Genomic DNA, 19615 nt, shown 5'->3' on the forward strand with positions numbered 1-19615 from the left:
TGCACCTAAATGTGCAATAATGCCAAGGAGCAAGTGGTTTTTAATGTGCCCAAGAGAGGGGTAAAAAAAGGTGCACCAAGTGGAGAGGCTAAAATGATGACATTTGGCAAGGAGAACTATCTAGGGAAATGAGGGTCTCGTGGATAAGCATGAAAAAACAAAGGAACGAATTAATTTGAATATCTGTGATCCACGAGAGTTAGGCTGGGTGGAACAATTGAATGCCATCGCCCATGATCTGTGTCAACGTAGAAATAGAGATTCGAGAGGAAGAGATAGTGTTTTTGATAGTTGGTATCAGAGCCTTGTTGAGAGAGCAAGGGACAAGTGACGGAGGCTGTGCGTGAAGGGACCAGGTGGACGGGCTTTTTTGTTTGGTGTTCTGCTACGACAACGGGCGTAGGCGACGCACTGATCGCAGCGAGGCTCCGCAACGAAGTGTTGACTGTTCGTGGCTGGAGTTGGGGGTCCCGTAAGGCAGCGACAACAGTGGGGAAGTTAACCTTACGTGACGAAACGAGGTTATGACGGACAGCAGGCGGCGGAGATATCAGCGCCTGGGGTCGACGGGCTCTATGATGATCATCGTGGTCTTCACAAATTATGCGGAACACAATTGCAAATTGAGCGCAGAGGTGGTTAATTGAATTACCTGTACGTGACGAGGTGGCGTGGTGTTGACGGGAACCTTACGTTCAATTACCGTCAACGAAGAATAGACTAGATATTCTGGTCGATTGACGGTGCAACAAGGGGCAACGTAGGAAGAGTCGCCGTCGCCATTGTCTGCCAAGTCTTCGTGTCTAATTGACGTTATAGTTCCAGAAAGTCACAGGCGAGTGACGACAGGCTGTCCATCGGTGGTAGCGACGATGCTGAGTCATTGAGTGGACTTCCGCAATTTTATCGCTATTTCTTTTCAGCCATTGGTGGGGCTTTGTTTGGATATAACGTCGGAGCTACATTGGGCGCTTGGTATCTTTAACAAGGGAGATCAATCGACGTTTCAAGGAGAAATCAGGGAGCACCTCTTTCGATACAGTTTTATATATAGTTCTGTTATTCCTGCACTGTGATAAGGAACGTTCAAAGTATTGTATATTTTGGGAGTTTAGTGTGCAGGAGAAAGAAGAAAATAAATCAGGAAAGCAGAACAGAAAAGAAGTGTATATATATATCTTTTATTTGGGTTCTAGAAAAGATTGAAAAAAAAAATAAATTATTTTCCATTGTGAACCTATGGAGGCAGAAGGGCAGAATTCGAGGGTGAATCCTAGTGAGTCTAGAGTACAGTCTACACAACAGATGTCACATCATGCAGCACCTACTTTGATCGGTAGGATTTCGATATTAGAAGATGCTTTACAGTAGATTATGAACCAGCAGCTTCAAGTGAATGCTGGTCAAAATGAGATTAGGGAGATGGTACAAGCCTTGTCGGCTAGACCGTCTAGAATTGATAAGGGCAAAGCTCCAGCAGAGCCAGAGCCCAGTATCCATTCATTAGAGCGCGCAAGGGTCAAAGTGCCTAATATCGCTAATTATAGATCGGAGAAGTACGCTGGTCGGATGACCGAGCGCAGCTCTGATGTGATCGAGGTTTGGTTACACAAGTGGGAAGAAGCCTTCGCCATTTGTGAAATTAGATCTGATCTAAAGAAAATCCGTGAGGCCACACACCTGTTTATTGAGGCAGTGGATAGATGGTGGATAAAGCAACATAAGGATCAAGTTGCTCCTACCATCTGGGAAGGGTTTAAAGCTGAATTTAAGAAACACTTTCTCCCACCCGATGAAGAGTCCCGAGCTTGGGATGCTTATAGAAATCTTCGTCAGAGGAGTCTGTCGGTGGCAGAGTACACCGACAAATTCAGGGAATGTGTCATGAAAATAACAGACCCTCTGCCTATGTCGATTCAATTAAAAGACTATATCTATGGACTGAACGACAAAATCAAAATGGAAGTTCGGGCTAAATATGTGACTACATTAGATGAATCTATTGCAGTAGCCCTGAACTATGAGGATGCCAGGGGTAGATCTGGTGGATTTGTGCAGGCAGGGACTCAGTATGAGTACCCGAAAAAAGGGGGAGTTCAGAGGAAATGGATTTCAAAGACAAGTGTCTCGCAGCCAAGTGGCCAAACCAAGCAGGTGAAGCCGGTTGAGGGACCAGTAAAAACAAGTACCATCGTTGGGGTAAAAAGGAAAATAACTCCAATGGCAGCCCGGGCTTGGTCAAAGTTCTCGTTGACCCCTGAACAAAAAGAAAAAGCTAGAAAAGAAGGATTGTGCTTCGGCTGCCTTCAGCGACATCAGTGGAAGGGTTGTCCACTGAATAAAGATTGTCGCACGGCTAATATGATAATATCTGAATGCGATGTGGAAATGCAGGAGAGTCCCAATGCGGAACATATGCAGATGCAACTAGCGGGACCTTCTCAGAGGTTAGTACCTTGTTTGTTATGTGTGTCTGTTGCTAAGTTAGTGGCGAGTGCAGCTGACAACATCCTATCTAAGCCCGCAGCAACGGAGTATACGGCCTTTAACGATACGGAGTTAATTAAAATGAAAGGGCAAGTAGCCAGTCATGATGTCATTGTGTTGTTTGACTCGGCGTCAACTCACAATGTGATTAACTCCAAGCTCGTGAAGAGGCTGAAATTAAAAACAAGCCCATCTGACTATGCGTATACAGTCAGGATGGCAGATGGAAGTTCAACTGAAGTATGGGACCAAAGGGTTACCCAGTTGGAGCTTCGGATTCAGGACTATGCTGGGAAGCTTGATTTTGAAATGACCAAGCTTGCTCATGCAGATATAGCCCTGGGTATGGCGTGGCATTCTAGGAAGAATCCAGCCATTGATTGGAAAAAGCACGTATATCAATTCAAGATGAATGATGTGCTTTATGTCTTGCGAGGTGAGAAAGATATACCTCAGGGACCGTTGGTTTCCGTGATGGAAATCAGAAAAGCTCAAGTAGAGTTTTTATTCCTTTGCACAGCATCGGTAGAGCCGGTGGATGATTCTTCGGTTAGCACTGATGTTACGCAAAGTGGTGAGATGGCCAAGCTGGCTAATCTTATAACAGAGGAGTTCTCTGAATGTTTTAGGGATGAACTACCTTATGGGTTACCTCCAGAGCGGAAAGTTCAACATAAGATTGAACTGATCCGGGGGACAGAACCTGTAAATAGACCTCCCTATAGAATGAGTTTTGCTGAAGAAGCGGAGGTGCATAGACAACTGGAAGAATACCTCAAGTTGGGGCAGATTCAACCAAGTTTCTCACCTTTTGCTTCGCCAGTGATATTAAAGAAGAAAAAGGATGATACGTTTCGCCTCTGTATAGATTACAGAGCATTGAATAATATCACTGTTAAGCACAGCTATCCGATGGCTCGGATTGATGATTTGCTAGATACATTACATGGAGCCGTGATTTTCAGCAAGATAGATCTTAAGTGCGGCTACCATCAAATCCGGATTAGAGCCGAGGATGTGCATAAAACCCCTTTCAGGAGCAGGTTTGGTCATTATGAGTTTTTGGTAATGCCCTTTGGACTTACCAATGCTCCAGCGACCTTCGTCATGCTTATGAACGATTTACTACGTCCGTATATCGAAAAGTTCGTAGTACATTTTATTGATGATATCGTGATATTCAGTAAAAGTGTTACTGAGCATCGTGAACACTTAAGAATAGTGTTCAGTACTTTGAGGAAAGCCAGTCTTTATGTGAATATAAGAAGAAAACTATACTATGTATGGTTAGGCTTGAATATTTAGGGTTCATAATTACTCCACAGGGTAGAAATGGATCCGAAGAAAGTGGCTGCGGTACTAACAGAATCAACAAGAAAGTTTTAACACCATAAAACAAGCTGTGGTCTCAGGACCGGTGTTAAAAATAGTTGATCCCCAGAAACCGTTGTTCCTAGAAACCGATGTAAGTGGCATTGCGGTAGGAGCAGTTCTCCTTCAAGAGGGAAGGCCAGTAGCCTTTGAAAGCAAGAAGCTTTCTCCCTCTCAAAGGAATTGGCCAACTCATGGAGTTGTATGCTGTTATCCATGCTTTGAAAACATGGAGGCATTATTTGTATGGCTCAGAGTTTTATGTGGATGTAGATCATGATACTCTGAAACATTTTTGTAAACAGCCTGACTTGAGGGGCCGCCAAGCTAGGTGGGCAGAGCTCATGCAGGAGTTTAATCTAACGATTCGGTACCGAAGAGGAAAAGACAATAAGGTTGCTGATGCGTTGTCTCGCATTATGCACAACCTGAGTTTCACGGTATTAGAGAGTGCTCTAATGACCGAGATCAGAGAAACTCAAAAGGTGGACGAGTTTGTCCAGAGCTTATGGCCTAAAGCTCATGTGTTAAAACCCGGGGAAAATGAAAAGGATGACCTGGCATCCAGAAAAGGCCAAACTTATGCAAGATATACCATAAGGAATGGTATGCTAGTTAGAAATGGCAAGGTTGTAGTACCTAGTCAGAATGATCTCAGGCAGAGAGTCATTCGACAGTGCCATGATAGCCCGTGTGCGGGACATCCAGGAGTCGAGAAGACATATGATCTCGTGAAGCGAGATTTCTTTTGGCTAAAGATGAAAAAGCATATTCATGAATATGTGACACGGTGTTTCTCGTGTCAGGTAAGTAAGGCCGAGCGGGTGAAGCCACCCGGACTTTTACAGCCCTTGGAAATACCACTAAGTAAGTGGGAGAGCATTTCCATGGACTTTATTGTAGGACTGCCTACGACGCATTAAGGGTATGATTCTATCCTTGTGGTGGTTGATCGTCTAACCAAGATGGCTCACTTCATTCCTACTAGAGAGTCTGTTAGTGCCCCGCAAGTGGCGGATTTGTTCATTAGACATATATTTCGTCTGCATGGATTGCCTAGATCCATAGTGTCAGACAGAGATGTCAGATTTACCGGTCATTTTTGGCTAGCGGTATTTGAGACACTAAGGATTGAGTTGGGAATGAGTAGTAGGGATCATCCTGAGACGGATGGTTAGACGGAGAGAGTCAACCAAACTTTAGAGGATATGCTGAGGGCATATGTGTCATTGAGGCAACATACGTGGGACAAGTGGTTGCCATTGTTGGAGTTTGCCTACAATGATAGGAAACATTCCTCTACCACGTTCAGTCCGTTTGAACTGAACTATGGTTATAGACCAGCAAATCCAACTATAGTTGGAGTACCTCAGAAAGTGCCTAGTGCCGCGAACTTTGTAGTTCAGATGCGGGAGATGCTAGCAGTTGCGAGAGCTAATATCCGCCAGGCTATGGATAGAGCCAAGGTGTATGCGGATGAAAACCGGTCTATAAGAGTATTTAAGGAAGGAGAAAAAGTTTTTCTCAGAGTTTCTTTGCACTCGAAGTTGTTGACTTCAGGAGAGTGTGCTAAGTTATCACCTCGATACTGTGGGCCGTGGTTAATTCTAAAGAGAATAGGCAGTGTAGCCTATAAATTAGAATTGCCACAGGGGTGTAAGGTGCACCCGGTTTTTCATGTTTCGCGCTTAAAGAAATTTTTGCATACAGGTGACTCACTAATCGAAGGTGTGATTTTGTTTCAGGAGATAGAGGATATTGCAAGGCGCAAGCCAACAAGAATCCTGGACCGAGGAACAATGCAAATACGAAATCGGAAGATACCCACGGTGTTGGTTGCATGGCATGGTCAGCCTCTATCGGAAGCTACCTGGGAATCCGTATACCAGTTACGGAGAGTGTTCCCAGATTTCATCATCGAGGACGCTGATGCTTGAAGAGGGAAGGAATGTTATGCTCTAGCCGAGATAGCATGACCTCGGAAAGATCGGTGGGCATTTTCTCTTAGATGACCAACTTTTGTAATAGTTAATGTGCGTAATTGAATTGGTCAAGAGAAGTAACTGCCAAGGTCCTAGGTGAGGGTGAAATGGCATTGACTAGGTAGTTCTGAGTGCTAAGGCCTAGGTGCACCTAAATGTGCAATAATGCCAAGGGGCAAGTGGTTTTTAATGTGCCCAAGAGAGGGGTAAAAAAAGGTGCACCAAGTGGAGAGGCTAAAATGATGACATTTGGCAAGGAGAACTATCTAGGGAAATGAGGGTCTCGTGGATAAGCATGAAAAAACAACGGAACAAATTAATTTGAATATCTGTGATCCGCGAGAGTTAGGCTGGGTGGAACAATTGAATGCCATCGCCCGTGATCTGTGTCAATGTAGAAATAGAGATTCGAGAGGAAGAGATAGTGTTTTTGATATAAGAGGTTCCCTCTTGGAAGTCCCGTGAGTTTCCAAGCTTGGAATTTTACCTAGCGAAGCCTCTTATCCACGGGTCCTTGTCTTCCATGCACTTTGGGTCAGGGTGTCCAGTGAAGACTGTGGGTCCTGAGTTCACAAAAACGGCCTCAGTGCCTGCTTGTGACGCAAGGACTGGTTGTCGTTGCTGGCCTCCCCTTTCCATAGCCATACTGGCAAAAGGGTTTTGCATTTTTGTTGAATCTGTTCGTCCTAACCATCAGAACATGTTGGATATGGTTCCCCTTAATCTAGAGGCTACGGAAGGAGCATAAGAATGAGGTAGAGCTATGCTTGTGTAGGGGGCTTCGGAGGCCCGTGAGTCAGTTGGTTCTTGCATTTCCTCGTTCAAGCTCTCGGTCTCGTCTGAACTAGAGGGATCACTACGTCAGGAGTTGGGATGGAGCTGAACCAAGATTGGGGCGAAAGGTGGGCTGCTTGTAGTTCGAAATGCTGTCCTTGGGCTCAGGCTCCTTGGACAAAATACTCCCAGACCTCAAGTGTATGTATGAGATCCTTGTGAAGGCACACCCTGCCTCAAATTTAGTTCTTTATTTTCTATTAGAGAATTTGTTCCTAGAGCTATCCCTCCGGTCAGAGGGTTAGCTGTATGCAGCTGGCTCGTAGGGTTAGCCTTATGGCGCCGGTCGACGGGATAGCAGATGACATGTCGGCGGGTTGGGTTGGGTTGGTATGCCGTCGGGTCAGTGGGTTAACGTTAAAGCACCGGACAACGGGATAATTCAGGTCGGTGGGTCGGACGGATGGCACCGGTCGTAGGGTTAACTACCGGCGGGATAGCTTGCCTCGAAGGGATATCAAAATGGCGTCGGTCGAAGGAATCGTGGTGATAGTGCCGGCTGGTAAGCCGGTTGGATAGCAACCCCTATAAAAAATCATAATTAGGGTGGCGGGTTAGGTGATTGACATGTGTCAATCGATGGGATAGAGACTAAGGCAACGGGTCGGCGGGATAGGAACTGTTGTCTTGGAACACACAGTTTCGCCGACTCTCTTTTGATGATTCTTGGTGGTTTTTCAAGTTCTTTTCCAAGTTCGTGAGCATAGGGGGGTTTCTAAGGACCTAAACTACCTACCACAAACAAAAAACATTACAAAACAATAACTTTTGGCACACAAGCGAGTGATTTCTACAAGTTGGACTTTTAAGCACACAAAACCACTTCGAAATTCTACTCCAATCTTCATTTTCAAGTGTTTTTAGTTGGATTTGATACTACAAACAAACATCAAGAAACAATAAAAAACAAGCTCAAATGCATGAGAATGGTTTTATGGGCAGAAAGTCGACAAGTAAGCTTTTCTACTCTAAAATCACTCTTTCTTCATTCTTTTCCACTTCAAATCCACTCCTAATCTCCACTAACAAAGCCTAAGGTCATGTGCAGTGGGTTGTTTACGGGAGGAAGCTAAACAAACGCAAAAGCATACCTCGTTCTCACGTGCAACAACAGCGCCAAAGATGTGTGGTCTGACGGAGACGCACGTGTCGTGGGGATACTGAGAGTGTGCCGACGGAGCTCCTCACTCCTGTGCTACTCCTTGTGGGAGCCTTGTAGTGAAGCCTTCACTCGTGTCACTCGAGTGCCTACCGGATCGTTGCAATGGGGTTCCCACCGAGAAGGAGGAGGTGAGAAAGAAAGAGAGGAGGGGGAGGGAAGAAGGGAAGGGGATGGAGAAGGAGACGAAGGTGAAGGGGAATCGTGGCAAACACCAAAGGCAAACAAGGAGAGTAATCAAACCTCAATCTCAACACATGACCAAGAAGAGAGCTTGCATTTCGCAAAGGTTGCATACAACAATGAAGACCAAAGTCAACTCCTTGGCCTTTTATACTAGTCACCTTTTGAAGGGAGAGCCAACCCTATTCCTTGTACCACTCTCTCTCTCTCTCTCTCTCTCTCTCTCTCTCTCTTGTTACAACCAATTGGGCCCATATGGCGCCAAGGCATATGCTGATTCTCACAACCTTTCCTCTGTCTTCAAATGGCTCTTGTGTTATCCATATACGGGATCCAAATGGCTCGTGTTATCCTTGCCAATTTGGGCGACCCGGCGAATATTTTGATCCTGAGTAATTTGTGGCTCAAAACCCGTAGGGTTTGGACGGGCCAGATTTGTCAACATGCTCAATGGCTATTAACATGGTTGTAGCATCCAAGACACCACAAGTATCTTTTTAAGTAGCCGGAATGCTCTTTCTTGCTTCGCACCCCCCAGGAAAAACAGAACATCGTACCTCGTCAACCGGGTAAGTGGTGTATGACAGATACCGTAAAAAGCGGTTGTGCCATTTAACTTGACCTGCAAAACATTGCAACTCCTTGATATTCCAAGTAACCATGGCATTTTGCACAACTCCACTTTCGGGGGATCAATGCCATTCCTTCTTTTGAAACGATGTTACCCTATAATACCCCTTGTTTCACCACAAATGCACACTTGGCCGGATTCAAGCTTAGCCGGGCTTATCGACACTTATCAAAATACAACCATAACTGATCCAGATGCTCACTCTTCTTTCCTAACACACTAAAATCATCAAGAACACCTGCATGAAACTAGTGAGGTATGGTGCAAATGCCAAATACCTTCTAAATCCATGACTGAAAAGTCAGTGCTGGTGTTGGAGGTTGAGGGATGCACATCTGTGTGTGAGTTGATTTGAGAAATTGGCAGGAGAGAGATCTTCGTCACACGGAGCATTCGTCCTCGATGACCTTTTTGCATGGTGATCACAATGAATTTAGTCACATCATTTGCTGAGGTCTTCAGACCTTTATAAAGTCACATATCATTTTTCTTTTTAACTATTTGAACTGTCCTTGCTCCCATTGCAATAAATCTCTTCAACCTCTTCATGAGGGATCTACAAGAGTTGCGTCTAAAGATTGAAGCAAGGACTAATGCAGAAGTGAAGGTGAGCAACTAAAAAGTGAATGAAGGAGTGTGCTTCAAGTTACCACTCCTAACACCTTTATCTAGCATGCAGAGGATATGTCTCGTTTGAGGAAACCTCCAATGTTATGAAAGACATGAAACCACTAGTGTTTAATGGTGAAGAGTGGGAATGGAAGAAAAAATGCCATTAACACATTTATTCAGACCTACATAGGTTAAAAATTGTTCCACTAAATAACCAAGTCCTTGAGGCTAGCCTTTCTCTCGGAAGGATGAGCCTTATAGAAAATGAACAAACTCCTAGGACATGGGTAGAGTTTGAACAAGCTTTCCTAAAGCTTGTTCAAATACTTTAGAATTGCTAAATTCTCCCAATACATTAGCTGAATTTATAAGGGTATAGATGACTTTCAAAAGATATGGGGTTTTGTCGGGAGTCATCAAGGATGATCAAAAGTCGACGAGGAGAGAAAGGCTCCTAAGGATTTGGGATAAGGGTTGTCACTTTTTCTCTCATTTCCAATTTCAAGTGGACTGCCCTTGATTGTGCTTTTGATCCTTGTTGTCAACTCCTCTGGACCGATTTAGTTACATGCCCTTGTATTATGCTTGATTATGCATTTGGAGTTGTTCTGTTGTTTTCTTTGCCTAGCTGTCGTTGTTGTTGAGATGGATGTTGGTGGTGTCTGAGTTGTCGAGCTTGTTGTGGATTGTTGCCTTCTAGTGTTCGAGCTCTATAGAGATTTTGTTTAGTATCCAAAAAGCCAATGTCAACCATTTCTTCAAATAGACAGACATATCGCCCTTCAAGTTATATGACTTTGAAATAGGTGATTTGCAGTTTGAGCATCTATCTTGTCATTTGTTTGAACCTTTCTTGCATTGAAGTCTCCTACCAAGATAATTGCATGCTCTTTAGAAAACCTGGCTATGTTCTCAGATGTATAAAGGTGTCTTCTTGAGATAGATGACTATGTTAAAGTTGTGTGCATCTCATAGTGAGTGAGGGCTTCTATGTGGGTGTGCCCGTCCTATTCAAGATAGGTTTGACTGAGTGTTTATGCCTATTTATGGGCTGTTTGGCAGGGCACTATGGCCTAGTTTGTAGGGAAGGAGGGCCAGCCCATTTTGGGGCTTGACCCTGGTCAGGTCAATTGACTAGTAGGTTGGGTCAACCAACCAGCAGGTCGGGTTGAATGACCAGTAGGTTGTGTCAACGGATCCAGCCTGGGTTGGTTGATTGACCCTGGGGTTGGCCATTTGGCAGTCCCTAGGTCGGCCTTTGCCAGGCCTATAAATGGCCATGCCTTCCCTCATTGAAGGGCATCTTCCGGATCTTGTTCTATTCCTGTTTTTAGGGTTTTCCCTTGCTGTATATACAGCTAGCATTGCCTGACTTTGTGTTGATTCTCTCTCTCTCTCTCTCTCTCTCTCTTTCTCTCTCTCTCTCTCTCTGTGGAGTGGAAGTATGGGGAGGCAGCATTTCAGCCTCTACATGGAATAATATTGAGAAAATGCAAAAAGCTTTCTTAAGGAGACACCTTGGTGTCAAACCCACTACTCCATACTCAATACTTCTGTTGGAAACGGGAAGGAGACCGATTGAATTTCATGCATTGATCAGAGTTATGCAATATCTAATAGAGGTGCAGCAAATGCAACCTGACAGGTTGCCTCATAAAGCATGGAATGCCAGCACAAAGCTTCAAAGGAACTACAAAAGTAAGGTCATCTGCACAGGATGGGCAACCGACATAAGAAAATGGTTCAGCAGATGGAAAGTGGAAGCATATTTGACCATGCCGCCTGAAAAGGTCAACATGCAAGAGTTTCAACTGTCTTTACTGAGCACTTTGCAGAATCACTGGTTGACAAGTGAAAAGAGGGTAAAGTTGGAATATTACCAAGACAACATAAATCCCACATGTTGGTCTACATACATGTCCATAGAAACTCATGCTCAGTCTTATATTAGCACACCTATCCCCCTTCTATATCGCAGAAACATCGCCAGGTTCCGTACTAGATCTCATACATTTGCCATTGAGCAGGGAGCTTGGATACACCAGCCTAGACATGCTAGAGTCTGTACCCTTTGTGACATGCAGACAGTTGAGACGGAGGCACATGTAGCTCTACAGTGCCCCTGATATGCACATATTAGGGAGGACTACCAGCAGATACTGGGGGACTCCGCTCAGTTGACATCAGTTCTCTTCACTGCCTCTCCGGCAGCATTGGGATCTTTTGTCACTCGTCTTTTTACCGGTCGTCAGGAACTCATAGACTCCTGACCCCTCTCCTTGAGGAGACTCTTTTTACATTGTATCGAGACGGGTCCCATGGGTCATTTTTGGCCCTCCGAGGACGCTAATAAATTATTCTACTACTTCTCTCTCTCTCTCTCTTTGCTGTATGCTTTCGCACTCACAACTCTCACATGGTATCAGATTCAGGTAGGTTAGGGCTGTTCCAGGAGTTCTTGACTTGACCAGGCTGCTCCGGGTGAAATGCGACTTGCTTTTTCAGGATTTCGGGCTCTGCAAGAGATTTTGACCTGATTTCTGGAGCTTTCTAGGTGTTGTGGCTGGTTTTGGTATCTTTCCAGGCGTGGGTGTTCTATTCTAGGCTGCTTCTGGGCTGTGCTAGGGCGGAATCAGCTTATCTCCGCAGGATCTAGGGTTTTCCAGCCAGGGTGACCTTTCTTCTGTGGATTCCGAGTAGAAGAAGGCTTGTTTTTTCTTGTTTTTGCCATTCCCTGATTGGTTGTTGGCTAGTTATTACGTTTGGGTTTCTTTCCTCACGAAGAAGGGTTGATTTACGCTGTTGGGCAGTGGCCAGGGAGGCTATAGATTGAAGCAACTCGTTGGGAAGTGTTTGGTTGTTTGATTGCACTAGAGTTCAGCTGTTGAGGGCTTTGTCTTGCAGGTGTTCAGCCGTGTTTGGCTGGTTGGGCGCTTGGATGTGCGATTGCAGGAGTGGTTCAGACAGTGGATGCTATTGGGGTCTCTGTTGCATGCTTTGGTTGGCTGAGGATACAGGATTGTCTAGTGATTGGATGCCATTCATCGTTTGAAGTTGAGCATGGAATTACAGGGTGGGCTGGACAGGGAGTCTGCGGGCGTTGGCTTGCCTGTGGTGCAGCTTCCTAGAGACCTTTGTAATCAGCCGCTTGGCTTCAAATGAATGTTAAACGAATACCGCAAGGGGCGCCAACGTTTGGGGCCAATCGGTGTCCTTGTTTCTGAGTAGGAGCATTCTAGCTCCCGTGTGATTTGTTTTGTGGTGCATATTTACTTGTCTATTTAATGTGTATGCTGTAATTAAGTGGATCCTACCACTGTCTACATTGTTGAGGCTGGTTTTAGTGGTTCCATTGCCGAGATCCACCTAACTTCTTCAAGAGGGGACCCTGTGGTTGGCTTGGTGCAAGTCCAACAGACTAGGTGAAGAAAACAACATACCATTCAGTAAATATGTCACACACGGAGAGATCCGTGAGCCTTACTGAGGAGGAAGAGCAGATGTCTCAGTGTCTTGGTGGTGACCAGGGTGCAGGAGAGGAGACTTGGCATGTTGCAGAGCTTAGGATGATCGGACGGATGAGGAGGATGTGGAACTTTTCAAGGCACAGATGCAGAGTTTCATGAGTGCTTTCACGTAGTTCACACAGGATCCTCGCTTCCAGAAGATGATGAACTCAGATGTGCAGCCGAAGAAAAGGAAGCCTGATGACGGGGATAGGGATGTTGAAGCTAACAAGCGACCACATGTCAATTTTCAGGATCAGCCCTCTCAAATTCCCTATGGTCAGCGACAGTCTAATAGGATTTCGGGGCCGACTCAAGGTAATAACTTTCATTCCATGGTTTCCGGACAGCAAGGAGTTTTGGCACACCCGGTTCAGCCAGGTTATTTTGGTGGTGGTTTAGTGTTTCATCAGCCCACAAGCCCAATTTTCGGGTATGCCTGCTAGTCAAACAGTTGGGTTTCAGCCTAGTTTACAGCCCATGGGACAGAACATGATGTATGCCAATGTTGGAGCAGCCCCAGGGATGCAAACATGTATGCCTAATGCAGCAACAGGTAACCTTGCTTTGGGAAATATGCAAAATTCGGGTGCTGGTCTGAATAGTACAGCTTTTCCTAATGCTGGTAGTGTGGGGGATAGAGTGACTGCTGCTGTCCCGTTTGCCCAGGCACCTGTTTATGACAATTTGGCACTTAAGGGAAGTTGAAGGACTTTAAAGAGGCAGGTGCAGCCATGAAATTTGAGACATTTAGTGGGGTGCAGGACAAACTTAAGGCTTTGACCTTTTTACAGCAGTTCGATGCAGCCTACACAAGAGGGAATTTTACATAGTCATCCAAAGTACGCCGGGCTGCAAGTTTCCTAAAGGGGAATGCACTTCAGTGGTGGACCACTATGCTTATGCAAAACACCGCACCAAACACGTGGGTAGGTTTCAAGAAGGTGTTTTCATCCGCGTGGCTTACCACGACTTTTGAAGTAGATATCATGATTGCTTGGCACGAGCTGGATTCCAATAATTGTCGTAATTTGGAGGGGTATAACAGCAAGTTTTGGGCGGCTTTGTTGCCTGTTAGCTTCTACCGGATTGTTCCTTCACTGAGCAGGTTGAGAAATATTGTTGCAGGCTGCCTAAGGAGTTGAGAGACTACTGCACGAAGACTAAAGTCCCCAATATGTCTCAGCTTATCGAGAATGCTAGCACGGCATATGCTTTGATGCAAGGGAGGACTTCTGGGTTCAAAGGTGGACAGAAGCAGAAATCTAAGAATGGATCTCGTGGGGATAAGTCTGATAGAAAAGATAATCGTCAAAAGGATGAACGTAATTGCTTGTTTCCAGAGGAACGACGCGTTTTATATGAAGCTGGCAAATGTTTTATTTGCAAAGAGGAGGGACATCGGTCCAGAGATTGTCCCAACCGTAAGAGGAAGGAGCCGGCTAGTCACATGGATGCACGGAATGTTCCAAAGGGCAAGAGTTCCTAATTCCATAGTGGGTTGTTTACGGCTAGTTTTGTATAGCGCGGTATACAGGTACTTGTAAAAAGGATTTTGTATGGTAGAGTCTGCCACTCTTTTTGGCATCCGATTCTGGATGATGTATACGGTTTGCATGATGGTGTTTTCCCTGCTCCTTTTGGATGCTCTTTTGTCATGAGGTTTTGACAAAATGAGATTGCTATTTTTGTCATGAGGTTTCAACAAAAATAAGAATTCTATTTTTGCCATGAGGTTTCGGTAGAATATGCATGTTATTCTTGTCATGAGGATTCAACAAGATGGGAATGCTCTTTTTTGTCATGTGGTTTCGACAAAAAGAGAATGGATTCCCCTAGACCTTGTTTCCGGATGTGCAATTCTTGGAAGTGGTCTACGTCGTGCGTTGTTGGCCGGTTGTTGGCTGCGATGTATGTGGTGTACTAGTCACAGTGGGTGTACTAGTCACTTGGTTTGCAATGCTATACGTATTTGTTATCTGCAGCTCTACAAATCGTATATGCACTGTTGGTGATTTGTTGGCGGCATGGTTGGCTGTCCACTTAGATTTGGATTTGATATCTTGGGTACTTCGGATGTTCATGATGTACCACTAGTGTGGGTCTGAAGAGATGACCATAGGTGGGTAAACATGCATGAACTATCCCTGGGAAGTACAATCTGAGTATCCATGTGCATGCATTAAGTGTTTACATATGCTCATGATGTACCACTGGCAGTGGGTCCTTAGGGATGGCCATACGTGAGGTGGATCGAACATTGTGAGGAGCATATTGTTTGTGAGTGCATATATGCATGTATGCATGGCATGTATGCATGTATGTGGAATGTTTGCTTGTCTTTTGCCTAACAAACATTGTAGTGTCTCCACTTGGTTTTTATTTGTAGGCAATCGAGGACGTTTGTCTTCTTTCAAGAGGGGGGTCTGCCACGCAGATGTGAAATTATGGGACTTTTGATTTGTGACTCCCGTAATTTGTGCGTGACTGCCTTGAGTCTCTGGGGCGTGAGGGTTCGGCCATGGGCGCGGGGCGGGACTTGGGGAATTAAAATTTCCTAGTGGGCCCTTGGAAATAGTGAATGTGCGCCGAGTTACTAGGTAATTAATTCCTAGGGCCAAAGTGTGCAACAGGGGGGCCAAAAGAGTGGTGCAATTTTTTTAAATAAAAAAACATTGCTTTTTGGAGCATAGGGCTTTAAAAGGGAGGGGAGCCCTTCTTTTAGATTCAATTGGCCAAATCAGTTCCAGAGGAGTCAGATCATTAGTTTGGAGCTGCCAAAGCCTGCCAAGTGTTGCTAGAGTCAAATCGCTTTTTACCAGGAGGTTCCAGGGCCTGCCAGGGAAATTCGTTTTTACCTAGGGGCCAATTTTAGGTGATCCAGAGCCTGCCAGGAAATTTTGTTTTTACCCAGGGGCCATATTCTAGGTGATCAGAGCGTGCCAGGAAAATTTGTTTTTACCTAGGGGCCAGTTCTAGGTGATCCAGAGCCTGCCAGGAAAATTCGTTTCTACCCAGGGGCCAGTTCTAGGTGATCTAGGGCTTGATCCAGGGCCTGCTAGAGCAAATCGCAATTGATCCAAGAGCTTGTTGCAGGTATGTTATGTTCATTAAAAAAAAATAATTTAAAAAATAAAATAAAATTTTGCGTTCGTTTGTTTTGGATGACTGGTTTTGTTATTGGTGGTGGTTCTGCCAAACTGATTTTGGGCCTCCCAAAATGGCAAGGTTCCATATAGACCCCCTCTCTCTTGAGTCCTCACTATGATCTCACACTAAGCATCTACCTCTGACTCTGACTCTCGACTCTCCCCTCTCCATCTCCAACAAGTGACGAGGCTCAAGCTGCATCAAGCATCTTCATCTCTCTCCCTCTTTATCTCCATCAAGCACCTATATTACATGTTTGTACAAGTACCTACTCCAAAACTCTAAAATCTATTTTTTTTTTTGGGGTATCGAATGTACCATCAGACGTACGCCTAGGATTTTTTAGTTCGTTAGTACCGCACTAATATCGAACAATTTGCATCGAACGTGATCGTAGGTGTCAACCATGGTAGAGCTGAGGAGAAAGTGATGGAATAAAACGTCGATCATGTTTCTTCTACTTCGTGCTCATTTTACATGATAATGGATTCGTTTTGTTTATAGTTTGCTTACATGCAGTAGATTAATTAAGCCAACAGGGCTATCACATCGTGCACCCAGTTTAGACTGTGCTGGAATGGTGGCATCTTGTCTATGGAGAAGCCCAAGGCATCAAATTGTGTGATAGCTTGTGAATACCAGCAAGCCAACTGTTGGGAACCCTCAAGTGCAAGTCGTGGAGGCTGAGCTTGTCCGTCCATAGAAGTACTTAACACCAATATCAGCTGTAGAGAATCCACTGCCGGGAATGCTGCCTCGATCTAGAGAGAGAGAGAGAGAGAGAGAGAGAGAGAGAGAGAGAGGTGGTTTAGATGTCTAGGACGTTAGCCTCGCTTCTCCCCTGATGTAGTATTCCTCTGCCTGCTAGGTTGAAAAGCAGGTGAATACTGTCTGTCTGGATTTCTTGAAGCAGCAGAATCTGACATTGATGGAAGAGGCCATCAGTTTAGCAGCATCACATGACACAGACATTCAGTACATGGATTTGATGTTGAATAAACTGAGAGATCAAAAAGTCCAAAAGGAGAAGTTGCTCTCAGAGCTGGAACCAAGGTAAGTTTTCTTGTTCTCATGAATTTACAATGTTTTAAAAGCAAATATGTAGGATTAGCATCTTGAAGACGCATCTTTCAGGTACAAGGCAGAGATGGCAGAAAAAGAGGCGTATGAGGCAGAGGTTCAGAGATGGAAAAATCTCGACATTGATGAGCTAGGAAAATTCGAGACGCAGTCAAAGGCAGCTGTCAAAATACAAAAAGTATGGCGTGGTCATAAGGATCGCTTGCAGCATAGTCAAGAGCTCAAAAAGATCGCCAAAAAGAGGAGGGAGCTGAAGAAGAAAAAGAAAAAGAATCCAGACAAGAGGAAGGGAAGTAAGAAAAAGAAATAGATTTGTGAACGTGACAAACCTATTCTCCTGCAGCTGTCCCAATTGAGATGTTTCCTTGCCTCTGAGCACCTATTTTAAAGCAGTAAAGAAATTATTTCTCTTTGTATATTTTATGCATTTGGCACATATTCTGATGATTTCCTTTTAGTATAAAGTAGCATCTAAAAGTTTCATACTAGTATATCTGCTATTGGCTTTGACATTTCTTGTTGCTTTGGTAGTATGCTTCTCTAAGATTGAGCATTTCAGCATATGTAGAAACAATAGACTACATCAGATGGAATGGGACATTGACCAAGATATTTATGAACAAAGTAAGATTTGATCCTTCTTTATGGATTATTGGCCTTTATCGAAGGATACGTGCACTTCCATCCACTTCTTTTATGAAAGGCCATTTCAACTTTTTGATTCCTTCTTTAGTTTAAGTAATATGTATTTGACATATATTTTTCTCATTGCAACCACAACCAAGCCCCGCCCCCCTTGCCGCCCCCCCCCCCCGCCCCCGCCTCTCCCTTCCCTTCCCCAAATGGCTCTCACCTAATTCCTCGATCAGCTTGTTGATCTATGCTTCTTGGCTACCTTTCCCAAAGGCTCTTAATCTCATGGAAAGGCCTTTATTTTTCAATGGAAAAATTCAATTTATTTCTTAGGTGAAAAGGTGTAGATAGCGCAATTAAGCTAAGGTTAACGGGATAACTTTAAAACTTTATGTAAAAGGGGGATTTCAATTGAAGACATCCTTTACACACTCATAAGGTCTACCCGTCAGGCTACATAAGATATTGTGAAAGGATTGTTGTAAAAGGGTTGTAAATATTTATTGTCATAAATAAGAGGGGAGGAGTCCCTTGCCTTATAAACAAAGATTTGTCCTCATTAATCAGAGTTCTCTTTACACCCCCTTTCCGTTTCCAACAAAACCTTCTCGTCCTCCTTTTTCATCAATTAATACATTTTTAAATTCTTTTCAATTGGGGGGACCTATTAGAGTTCATCATATAGCAAATCATAAGTCAAGAGTTCTTTGTAAAGAAGTTTTGCGTATGAAATGCCTTGGTTCTTGGGAGTTAAAACGGATGTTATATAATTTTAATTGCTAAATACCTCCTTAATTATTTATCAAATTATTTCATAATCATTTACTAATTAATTTGTTATTATTAATTAATTGAATAGTAAATAAATTAGATAACATGTATATGAAAATCTAAGAGTTGTTGCTATCAACATAGAGGTGGTGTAAGGATTTTTTGAAAATGATGCATAAGATATTTTCTCTTATGTCTCTAAATCTCTTCTAGAGTCATTAGTCTACTTTGTTGCAACCCGTTAATGCACAATTGGAAACTTAATAGCCCATTGATGCACACCTGAACCCTGATGTAGAGTGAACAAAGAAACAAAGGTTAGCAATGGAAATGGAAAGTAGAATTTAATTGCTTATAAAATAATTTACTTGACAAGTAACCATCCCTCAAAATAGAAAACAAAACAAAATATGCATGACTATGCTTCTAGTTTATGTGTATCTCTAATGGGCTTGATACTTTGCACAAGCATTAATATAAGTGAGATTCAAGGCTCTATAAAGTATTCAATATTTTTTGCATGGTTGGACATGCATATTTCTTGGTTTCTTATCATGAATCATGCATGAGTGTTAAAAAATATGCATAAGTATACTTCTAGCCTATGGACCCATCTCTGATGAGCATAATATTTTAGACCTAAGTAAGGTTAAGGCCTGTGCAAATCATTATATCCTTTGGATATCATTTTCATGGTTGGATATGCATATTTTCTTGTTTTTTTACCTAAACCCTAAATCGAAGATCCTAAACATTAAACCCTAAACCCTAAATGCTAAACCCTAAATCTTAAAAGTTAAATCTTAAATCCTAAAATATATAATAAGTTTCTTTGTTTAAGATCTAAACCCTAAACCCTAATTTAATTGCATAAAATTTATCTACAAGCATTTTTTTGAGGAATTTTCATTTTATGTTGTTAATTTTTTAAAAAAATTCAAAATGTGAACAATTGTTCTAAAAAACCTCCATTTTGAGGTACAAAACAATTGTTCTAAAAAACCTCCATTTTGAGGTACAAAATGTGAATGGGGTGGGCACATGTGGCTCATGCCACATGTTGGGGGGGGGGGGGGAACATGTGGCTCACACCACATGTTTGGGACTGGGGGGGCACATATGGCTAAAGCCACATGCTTGAAAAAAATTTGAATTTTTTTTTGGGCATCTTTTGAGTTGTTTTTTGGAAAATTTTATAAAAGATATCAAATCACAC

The 19615-nt window shown here is 43.5% G+C and overlaps 1 protein-coding gene across 2 annotated transcripts in view; it reads left to right on the forward strand.

The window, feature by feature from the left end:
* The window catches only part of LOC147903762 (dynein regulatory complex protein 9-like), a 40663-nt gene extending 23276 nt beyond the window's left edge, over positions 1-17387 (forward strand). For both annotated transcript variants that reach the window (XM_087372931.1, XM_087372932.1), the window contains exons 6-7: positions 16784-16968; positions 17050-17387. In XM_087372931.1, the coding sequence (XP_087229057.1) occupies positions 16784-16968; positions 17050-17305 (441 nt within the window). In that variant the 3' untranslated portion in view covers positions 17306-17387. The remainder of the gene's footprint in view (positions 1-16783; positions 16969-17049) is intronic.
* Positions 17388-19615: the final 2228 nt, after the last annotated feature.

Source organism: Dipteris shenzhenensis, chromosome 3 (assembly GCF_047967505.1).
Source record: "Dipteris shenzhenensis isolate YYH24624 ecotype China chromosome 3, Dip_SZ_1.0, whole genome shotgun sequence".
NCBI classification, from domain to species: domain Eukaryota; kingdom Viridiplantae; phylum Streptophyta; class Polypodiopsida; order Gleicheniales; family Dipteridaceae; genus Dipteris; species Dipteris shenzhenensis.